At 27.3% G+C, this 11112-nt stretch overlaps 1 protein-coding gene and 1 long non-coding RNA gene across 2 annotated transcripts; both read left to right on the top strand.

The window, feature by feature from the left end:
* Positions 1–477: 477 nt before the first annotated feature.
* LOC133029244 (uncharacterized) lies at positions 478–2736 on the top strand. Its single transcript, XR_009683392.1, has 2 exons — positions 478–842; positions 2178–2736. It is a non-coding gene; the product is annotated as an uncharacterized LOC133029244 (long non-coding RNA).
* A 5400-nt stretch (positions 2737–8136) lies between these two features.
* LOC115696876 (glucan endo-1,3-beta-glucosidase 14) lies at positions 8137–10730 on the top strand. The gene is made up of 3 exons (XM_030623764.2): positions 8137–8664; positions 8760–9820; positions 10070–10730. Exons 1-3 carry the CDS (start codon positions 8583–8585, stop codon positions 10160–10162), a joined length of 1236 nt encoding a protein of 411 aa, XP_030479624.1. The 5' UTR covers positions 8137–8582; the 3' UTR covers positions 10163–10730.
* Positions 10731–11112: the final 382 nt, after the last annotated feature.

The raw sequence follows: 11112 nt of genomic DNA on the forward strand, positions 1-11112 counted from the left end.
AAAATATTGACATATTTAGTGTCAAAGTTTTGGTAAAAATAATTTCAAGAAGGAAAAAAAAATTTAAAAAAAAAAAAATTATAGAGACAAAGTAGTCTTCTATATTTTAAAATCAAGATATTGTCTTGATAATGAAATGTGAAAATGTGGGGGTGCATACTCCAATCCAATATGAGAAAGTTTAGACATACTTGGTGTCTAAAATTAAAATGTGAGAATTTAGACATATTTGGTGTCTAAATTAGTGTATTTTTGATATGCTTGGTATCAAAATTATTGAGAATTTGAGTTGAGTGAAAATTAATCTTTTATGATTGAATTTTCAAAGCTTAAGTACTTAAGGAGAAAAGTGGTCACAAAGTGAACACTATATTTTTTGGCATGCATGATTCACATGGAATCAATAGTGAGAGGTTATAACAAAGGAATTTTTACACTAAGTGACTTTTTTTACCAATATTTAACATTTATATTTGCTTTCTCTTTTTTTTACATTTTTACATTTTAAAATTTTCTCTAATACTATTATAAAGTTTACTAATTACAATTATACGAAAAGTGTTATTTTTCTTTCTTCTTCCTCTATTCACATATATTTATTTAGAGTGGTAGCCATCTCTATCCTTCCATCTCACTTTCAGCCCCTCTTGTCTCCATTCCTCCCGTCTCCATTCCTCCCATCTACATCCCTTCTTGCCATGCAAAACTTCTTCTTAACCTTCCTATGGCGCAGTCTAAGGAGAAAGAAACACTCTCTGAGTTTCTTCATCTCTTGGTCAAATCATCTCCATCTCTTTCAAACTTCTTTTTGCTACTATTGATATAGTTTCAAGCTCTGATTTGTAAGTTATTCTTTTCTTCTTCTTCTCCTTCTTCTTCTTCTTTTTTCTTTTCAAATTACATCAATATAAAAATTTTAATTTAAAAGTTTTATAAGAATATTGTTGTAGTGTGATTCTTTATTGTTGATTCTACCCATTTGCCCACAAATTTTGTGAAATTTTTTCTTCTTCTGTAAGTTGAGTTTTTTATTTATATGTATATAAGGTCATACCTTCCATGTGTTTGACAAAATGCCTAACATAGTTAATATTTTTTATTAGCCTAAAGAAATAGGGCATCTTCAATTGTGCTATTTTTTTTCATCTTTAAGTTAAGTTTCTTCATGATATTATTATTGTTTTTATTTTGTAGAACTGAATTTAATGAATTAGTAATTTTATCTTCAGATCTTAAATAAATATGTTGATTTATTGTTGTTTATAAGTTGTTTTATAGTTGCTTTCATCTTTTTATTTATATTGCTGCTATTGTTATTGCTGTTAATTGTTGTTGTTGTTGCTGCATTTTCAGTTAATTTATTTTTATTGGCGAAGCTCAAATCTAAATGTTAGGTATAAAACTCAAATTTAGAGTTTTATTATTCAATAATTTTCTTTGGATTTGATTTTAAATTTTTTTTTCAAATGATCTCAACTTCAAAATTTAATGCTTATTGTTGTCCATTTATCTCACAAGCTGGCAAAGTTATTTTTCTAAGTTTTATAATTTTATGAATCAGAGATTTATCTAAAGACTTTAAATAACTAAGGTGATTTAACGTTGTGTATAAGTTGTTTTATAGTTGTTTCATCTTTTAATTTATTTTGTTGTTGTTATTTCACCAAGTTATCCATTGAAGAGGCTTTCAGAGCAAAAAGCGAGATAATGATGACGAGATTGCAAATTAAAAGATTAATGTATTAGTTTTGGTTATCTTTTTTTGGGTTCAAAGACATGTTTTGTTATGTTTTATTTATTTTTTTTATGTATTAAGTTAGAAGAATTTTTCAACCTTAAATAGTTTATGTCTATCACTTTTTCAGTTTCTAATTAGTTGTTTTTTAGTTTTAATGTAGTTATTATACGGTTCTTATTCTAGGGTTCTTAATTTTTTTTTTTTAAAAAAAAATTAGATCATTGGGTTAGGTCTTACATTTATCAGTTGTATTTGAATTTTAATTTAGAGTTATTTTAGTTGCATATTTATTAAGTTTTACATTTTTTTATTATTTTTTAGTTGTTACATTGTTATTTTTATATTGTTCAGTACATGATATATTTACATTTTTGTATAGCTATTAATCGTTTTTTATTAGTTCATTGCTTTATTAATTTTGTCATCATTATATTTTCAGGTGGGTGATATAAGACATCTGATGTTGTTGATAAGTTGAAGCTTCCAAAGAAAAATATTGTCAAGGTTTATAATTTGTTTTTTTTTTATTTGTATTGTTTGAAATGTTCTCTGGCTATAGTTCATTCATTTGAAAAAAATATATATATTTTATAGTAGCAAGTTGTTTTATAGTTTGTTTAATGTTGTTTTGATGCTGTTTTACTTGCTACAAGACTTGATTTTTAGTGATGATAAACTTCAAAATTGATCAGAATGAAGTTAGTGGCATACATCAAAAGTGTACAAGAAAATGTTCCAAAGTCTTTCAAGAAGGTTGGAGTTACTGTGCATGAATTAACGATTGAGAAGGAAGTGTGTTTCGTTTTGGTTGTATATGCTGAAGAGCGACATTTTTTTTTTTAAGAAACTTTACTTTTATATATTTTTTTTAAATTTTCTCTAGTTAACTTTATATATATCTTGTACGAGATATTGAATATTATAATTTCTTTTTAATTGTTTATATCTTTTACTACATTAAGAAACAACAATTATTATATTTTTAATTTATACATCAAGTATTTGTATAATTATATTTTTTTTAAAAAAAAAAAGACAATAGTTGATAGTAATTGTTTTTAACTATTAACAACTATTTAATAACGATATAAAAAACCATAAAAACAACTGATAATATAAGAAATCTACAAATTTTAACAACTGAAATTAAAAGAGTACAAACAACGTGAAAGTAACATGTTCAAAAAATAATGAAATTAAACAACGTGTTTACAACTTTAAAACAACCGTAAAACAACAAACAATGTTACAACTAAATATAAGTAATTTTTTTTTCATATTTACAATCTCTTTCTATCAATACACATGCTTGATTCAAAATCAACATAATGTTCTCTTATTATTTTTCATGTTTGGATGTAAGAGATAAAGATAAGTTTTTGTTTTAACATGTAAAACCATATTCTTTTAATTGTTAAACAACTAGTGTAGTGTATGAACAATTCATAACAAACTTTACAACAACATGAAAACAACTTGATATTATATAATATTTTCAAGTTGAAATAAGATGTTGCAAAAACAAAGAAACTTCACAATAACATGAAAATAATTTAATTATTCTTTTGCAGATATTGTGTAGTTTTTATTTTTGTTGTTTTCAACCAGAATAATATCAATTGATGAACAAATAATTATAGCAAACACACAAAACAACTCAAAATCAACTAGTGGTGTTGTTATTGCACGAGTATTTGTAAATTTTCTTCATATATTTGCAATATCTTCCTGCCACATTCATTGTTATATTTGTGTTGTTATTCTGTCGCTTGTACATTTTACTTTTATTTTTAGAATGGTAAAAAAACAACGTAAATAAAACTTAAAAACAACGTGAAAGCAACATATTTTTGTATTAAAATTTTAACACATACTCATTGTTCTTATTATATTTTCCAGAAATTCAATGTAGTAGTTTCCTTCCAGATTTTCGAAAATTATAAAAATACTGAAAATATATGTAAATCAACCAAACAACAACAAATAATTAACAAAATAATTGAAAAAAATACACTAAACAACATCAATTTTTTTTTTCAAAAACTACATAAAAATTAGATCTTCTTTTTGAAAGAAAACCCAAAACGTGTGGGTATAAAAATTCAAGAAGACCTCTCAATCGCATGATATTCGTTGATTCCACTAGATCTCCTCCTAGATTGTTGATTCTTTCTCATTGGCTTCATGGATATCTCTCTACAGTGATCTCGTTGCCATGGTTGAACATCTAAGCAAAACTTCTTGCCGGCGTTAATGGAGATCAGCCCAAAGTTCTTCGCCGGCGTTCATGGAGATCGCAAAATAGTTTCTACATCATCTGTGGTTGATGATTTCAGATCTCCACCCCTTAATAAGCGTTGTTGACGATGGAGAGAAACTCACTATTTTGCTCTGCAAGAAGGAGAAGTTCTTTTGGAGAAGAAGAAGTCTCTGTGTCGTATATTTGAAAAAAAAAAAAAAAACTTTAGTTTTCTTAATTTTGTTTATTTGGTCATATGGTAATAAAAAAGTAAATTCTGACCTAAATATAGTTATATATGAAAAAATCCCTATAACAAATCGCTTAATCTCCGTACAAGATTAAAGCATGAATTTTCGAGGGATGGGACCTAAACTCCCTTAGCGTTTTGCTCATTGATGGTAACCTATCTTAACACTAGTAAAAATCTAGTCTTAAGTTCAATAGGTAATAACAAGTCAATAGAGTGAATGTGGTACTCAATTGTCCCATCTATGGATGAGTACATGTTGTAAAATTGAGGGTTAAAACCAAAAGGTTTTTTAATGGAGCTTAAGCTTAAGAAAACTCACTTAAGCTTAAGAAGTGTCTAACGAGTGGTGAGACATTAAAACTCCACCTATATGGACTAGAGGTGGTGCCGCCTCTTATGAGAATTGGGAGTATTCTCTAGAGAGTCCATGAATTGGAATTTTGCACATGGCCATTAACGGTGCAAGAGCGAGACATGCGGTCTCAAGTGAGCATTAGCAAGGGTGTGTGTGTTATCACCGGTTTGTATTAAAGGAATAATGGTTCAATGCTACGGCAACCAAAATTTCATCAAACTTTGTGGTAATTACACTAAGATAAAATTCAAGTCGAAAGACATTTTATCTAATGCACCTAAGCAAGACTTCTTATAAGTGTGTATTTAGTCAATCAAAGTGGGGGAATGTTATATTTTGATATAATATTTTTGATTGATTAAATAAATGTTACAAAAGTTACAAATTTGTTACTAAAGAGATAACATTTAATCTAGTGGGGGATTGTTATATTATTTATCAATAATATAATGTGTAGATTAAATACATGTAACAAACTAATATGTAACATATGACATTATATATTATGTGTCATCATTTTGTAATATTTGGAGGAGTTGTTACTATGAGTAACTTCCACCATTATCACCAACTTTAAGAGTGTAAAAGGTGTTACACATCTTTATTTTTGTAATATTTGGAGGAGTTGTTACTATGAGTAACTTCCACCATTATCACCAACTTTAAGAGTGTAAAAGGTGTTACACATCTTTATTTGAAATTCTTAATGGTATAGGAGTTATGGTGTGCATGAGTTACATCTCTATAGGAGTTATGGTGTGCATGAGTTACATCTCTTTATTGAGTCCATAACAACCATGGAGGTTATGACTTATGAATTTTGAATTTCAAATGGTGATATCCTAAACACTATATAAAGGAGGTCTATGGTGCTCATTTGGGGTAAGAGATGTCAAGTTTTCTATCAAGAAAGCACTTTGCTAGAAAACCCTAAAAGGCTTGATAATTCCCAAAGCTATTTCCTAGAGAGTTCCCTTAGTGCTTAGAGATAGGGGGAAATAAGCTTTTGGACAAAGGTGTAATACCTTGTTCAAGTCATGGTGATCCCCACTAATCTACACTCAAGGTTTTGAGTGAGTGTTTATACATATATATTATTCTCTTATTATATACACATATTTTATATTGCATGTAGTGTTCTTATCTTCTTCTACATTTCTTATATATAATATATATAGTGTATATATATTGTATATTATATATGTTGTTGTAACATTTATTTAATCTCTTTGTTGATCCTTGTATTGTATTACAATAGAGTTGTAATATCTTGATTTTCTTCCATTGTAATAAAATCTCTAACACTAGTTTTATTTAAAATTTTGGTCTTTTTAAGATTTTGAATGTATTTTATTTTTAAAGATTACAAATTTTTTGTTTGAAAAAATTAAATATTTATATTTGAAATATTATTTAATAATGTATTAAAAATAATATTAGTATAATTATAAAATTGTAAATAAATTTATTATTGGAGTAGTAGATTATATTTCTATTTAGTTCTTTTTTTAACCTAGCATGTAATGTAAGTTTATATCTATAAATATTCTGTAAAGTGTTAATATTATATGAACATCTCCATTTATAAAGCTAAAAAGTGGGTCAATGACAGAAGTGGTATATCTGCAATCACACAAAGATAGAAGTGATATTTCTGCTTCCTATGCTTATCCAGAGAAAACATTAGATAATGGTTAACTTTAATATATAAAGATTTTTCTTTTTTAAAAAATAAATAAAAAAATATATTAATATTCTCCCAAGATAGGTTTGTTAGAGAGATATGTGGATAAGATGATTTTTTTAATTTAAAAAGAGATTATTAATATTTAAAAGATTGTTTAATTTTTTGGGTTTAATTATTGGGTTTATTTGTTAACGGGAGATGAAAGCTAATCGTTAAATTTAACAGAATATTCTTAGTATATTCTGTTAAACCAACAATTGCCGTTAGATAGGCACTTTTAATATATAAAGATATATATATTGTTGTTTTGAGAAGGTTTGATTCTATATATGTCTTCCTAGGTTAGGTATATTCAATTTTTGTTTGGAGAGTTCTATAAGTAGAGATCTTCTCTAAATATATATTCCTTACAAATATGGAAGGTCAATGTATATATGATGATCATGATTTATATATATATATATATATGATAAACATATTACGTACGGTATATAATCACTTACTCTTATCATGAAGAAAGAAGCTTTTATTTAATTATTAGATGAAAACTAAAATAGTAAATAACGCACAAACACTTACCTTAATTTCAAGTCACCACACAAACCGTCCTAGCTAATTAATCAGACTATATTATATATATACTTTAATTATATATATAATTTTAATTATTATAAATTATATTTGCTTCATTCTAAAGACTGAATGATTGAGATACTGTGCAAATCTATATACCAATATTTTATGTACACCTTTTTCAAATAGTGTAGTACCGACCCCCTTCTAAATAATTATAATTTTTTTTTAATTTTATATATAAATTATATAAATATTCTTTAAAGTATATCATATACATGTAAAATGATTGTGTTTTTATTATTATTATTAATTATGTGTGACCTTAATTATTAAAATAATTATTTCATTTATATATTCGATCTGTTTCGAATCTAAAAACAAAACAAACCAGATTTCAACCATGGTGCTTTTTTTATTTGTTGATTTCAATTCATTTATATATATTTATATATGAATTTTGCTAATAATTTTTTTTTTAGTCTCATACATTCATAGCCTGGAGTCATAGTTCAAGTCTAACATGACAAATTAGCTCCATAAATATATAAATATTTGAAAAGTATTAATTATATATTTAGAGAAGAATGTGCATATATATATATTTAATAATTATAGTGAATATATTAATATTTAATAATTAATGAATAAGAATTGTGAATTATAGTGCTAGACAGATCAATATAACTATATCAAAAGAGAAAAAGAAAAAGAAAAAAAAAAACTAAAGTATAACAGTTATTAATTAGTAGTACTATGCATATAAAAAAATGATTAAAAATGTAATTAAGATCAACTTGTGAGTGTGATTAATTAGCTACCTATGGTTAATTAATTTTATTCTTTTAATCATATATATCAACTGGGCGCCAATTTAGATTTTATTATAATAAAAGTTATTAATTAAAGTAAAAAATGCCATTAATTTTCACCTTTAAATAAATAATATTCGATAGATGAATCTTTAGGGGTTAAATATACAAATATAGGTCAACAAGCCTAGAATTTTAGTCTTCAATTTCAATATTTTAGTGTACAATAATATTCTTGAAAGGTCAATAGTGCTCTCCCTATAACTAAAGAATCTCTTATAAATTTAGTTATTAGATTTACCCTTATTATAATTTCTATATATAAATCATATTATATAAATGTAAAGCTATATTTTTTTTCCTTTTTCTCAATTTTAGGATCCCCAAATTGCTTCTTTTCTTTTTTTTTTTCCTTTAATTTATCACATAAAACTAAAACCAACCAAATGAGATTACCCCTTTACTTTTATGTGAAGAAAGCAGCTTTGGATATTTTAGTCTTTTCACACTTTAATTTTGCTCTATATAGAACAGAGTTGGCTTAGCGTTGGAAAGAGACAAGGCCAGTACAAAAGAATCCACTTCAACCCAATTTGACAAAACCCCATATATACACATATACATATACATATATATATACATATATATAAAAACCAGTGAAGAGGTTAACAAGAGCCAAAGCCAAAGACTACTACAACAAACACCTTCTTCTCCAAGGCAAGCTAGCTAATTAATAAGCAGAGAGACCAAGAATATTTCCACACAAGAAAAGAAAGGAATTCATCATTCAAATTTCTTATTCCCCTTATATATACATATATATATATATTATATATATGTATATATATAATCACCCTTTTTTGGTACAAACACAATAAACACAACAACTACCATAAATTTTCTCTCTTTCTCTAATTTCTTAAAGATGGGAACTTTTATTTACAAAATTGCCACTACCTTTGTTCTTCATATTCTTCTTGTTATTGCTCTATCTCTTAGCTTTTCAGGTAACATTTTTATTATTTTACATTTTGGGTTTTATTTAATTTCTCTTAATTGTGATTATTATTAATGTTAATTAATTTTTTTTTTGTTTAATTAGGTGTTATGTCTTTGGGGATTAATTATGGTCAAGTGGCTAATAATTTACCACCACCGGCTAAAGTGTTGGAACTATTAACTTCTCTCAAAGTAACAAAAACAAGAATTTACGATACGAGTCCAGGTGTCCTAACCGCATTCGCTAATTCCAACGTTGAAATAATCGTGACCATAGAGAATCAAATGTTACCTCAATTAATGGACCCACAACAAGCGCTTCAATGGGTAACGACACACATAAAGCCATACTACCCTGCGACGCGGATCACGGGAATTGCAGTGGGGAACGAAGTATTCACAGACGACGATTCATCTTCCTTCGTTACCTACCTCGTCCCAGCTATGGTCAGCATTCACTCAGCTTTAGCCCAATTAGGTCTCGACACGTATATAAAAGTCTCAACACCAAGTTCCTTAGCTGTCCTCGAAAATTCCTACCCACCTTCAGCAGGAACATTCAAAACCGAGGTCAACACCGTAATTTTACAACTCCTCAAGTTCCTTCAATCAACAAACGCACCGTTTTGGATCAATGCCTACCCATACTTCGCTTACAAAGGAGACCCGACCCGAGTCTCGTTAGACTACGTTCTATTCAATCCAAATACGGGTATGATCGACCCGTACACTAAGTTACGTTACGACAACATGTTGTACGCTCAAGTAGACGCGATCATATTTGCTATGGCGAGAATGGGGTTTAGTAACATCGAAGTTCGGGTTTCGGAAACGGGTTGGCCCTCGAAAGGTGACCCGAATGAACTCGGGGCAACGGTTGAGAACGCAGCTACGTTTAATAGAAACCTTTTGAGAAGACAATTGGGTAATGAAGGGACTCCATTGAGACCAAATATGAGACTTGAGGTTTACTTATTTGCTTTGTTTAATGAAGACATGAAACCTGGTCCCACATCGGAGAGAAATTATGGGTTGTTTCAACCCGATATGACAATGGCTTATAACGTTGGTTTGTCTACATTGGCTAGTACTACAACTACTGCCACGTCATCAACACCTTCTTCAGCTTCTATTTCTCTCACCTCTTCTGCTTCTTCACATAAGGTAAAAAATTAATTAATTAATTTAATTTTTATAAGAAAAAAATGTAACAACAACAACAAAAAAAAGTGTAAATAGACTAAAGTGAATAAAATGTACTACAAGATCAATAAAATATTTAATTTTTTTTTTTTTAATTATTGAAGAATTTTATATAGACAGTGATCTGATTAATTGTTTTTTTTTTTGTTTGATTTTTCCTTATTTGGATTTTTTTCCACTATATATGGAATATTATTTTTATTGAAACAGGCAGCTAAAATGGATAATCAAAGCCTGGTGTTGTGGATCATGTTTGTGTATTTGCTGACCTTCCAAGTTTTTATGAGAAGACCATTTTATTAAGCCAATAATATTACTTCATCATGTATATAGATATATAAATAAATATATATAATTAATTACTCTTTCATATTAAGAAAAAAAAATTAGAGAGAGATTAATTTGGGGTCTAATTTCTTGGCCACAAATTATATATAGAATAGTAAGTAGTAGTAGTAGTACTATATCCTCATTTCAAAAAACAAATTGCATTGCATTAATTATTATTGGTTTCTAATTAATCTCTTTTAACAAACAAAAAAAATATATAATATTGTATACTACTACTTCTTCATCGGACGGCTATAATTTCATTTAGCCTCGATCAAGGATTGATCTCAACCGTACGTTGCCACATCATCATCATCCTCATCAAGCTATAATCTAGAAGAAAATTTTCTTGTTTTAGAGAGAGAGAAGATTAATTAATCAACATGCAAAGCTAGCCAATTCATATCATTATTTTTTTACTAGTAATAATAGTTTAATTGTGTAAAGCTAGTAAAATTATTTGTGCAATGTATTATTATTATTATTGTAAAACAATTTGTTAATTTCACGATTAATTAACTTTCAATCGATTCTTCTTATATGAATATTTGTCATTAATTATTATTTTATTATTATGATTATTAGAAAGCTAAAAAAAGAGAAAAAGAGAATTAAAGAAATAAACTTTTAATTAATTATTAAATTAAGATATTATTCGATTGGTCATTGGTGGTCACAAAGAAAGAAAGTTGTTCTTTTTGGACGTGGAACCCATAACTGTAGTTTCCTGAAGATCATATTTTCATGAAAAAATTAATAAAGGAAATATTGTTTTTCTTGTAATTAATTTAAGTCCAAGTTTGCAGTGCACTTTATTATATTTCTTTCCTAATTAACTTTTTTCTTTTCTTTTCTCTTATTTTAATAAAATAAAATAAAAATTTGTGAATGTGATAATTATGACCAGGGACATACGTACCCAC

The sequence above is a fragment of the Cannabis sativa genome, chromosome 7 (genome assembly GCF_029168945.1).
Source record: "Cannabis sativa cultivar Pink pepper isolate KNU-18-1 chromosome 7, ASM2916894v1, whole genome shotgun sequence".
NCBI classification, from domain to species: domain Eukaryota; kingdom Viridiplantae; phylum Streptophyta; class Magnoliopsida; order Rosales; family Cannabaceae; genus Cannabis; species Cannabis sativa.

Bases quoted from the DNA above. Each gene is read 5' to 3' on its own strand.
- LOC115696876 (XM_030623764.2), top strand. From the start codon at position 8,583: ATGGGAACTTTTATTTACAAAATTGCCACTACCTTTGTTCTTCATATT. The intron at 8,665-8,759 runs GTAACATTTTTA...TTGTTTAATTAG, and splicing joins TCTATCTCTTAGCTTTTCAG to GTGTTATGTCTTTGGGGATT. The intron at 9,821-10,069 runs GTAAAAAATTAA...TTATTGAAACAG, and splicing joins CTTCTGCTTCTTCACATAAG to GCAGCTAAAATGGATAATCA.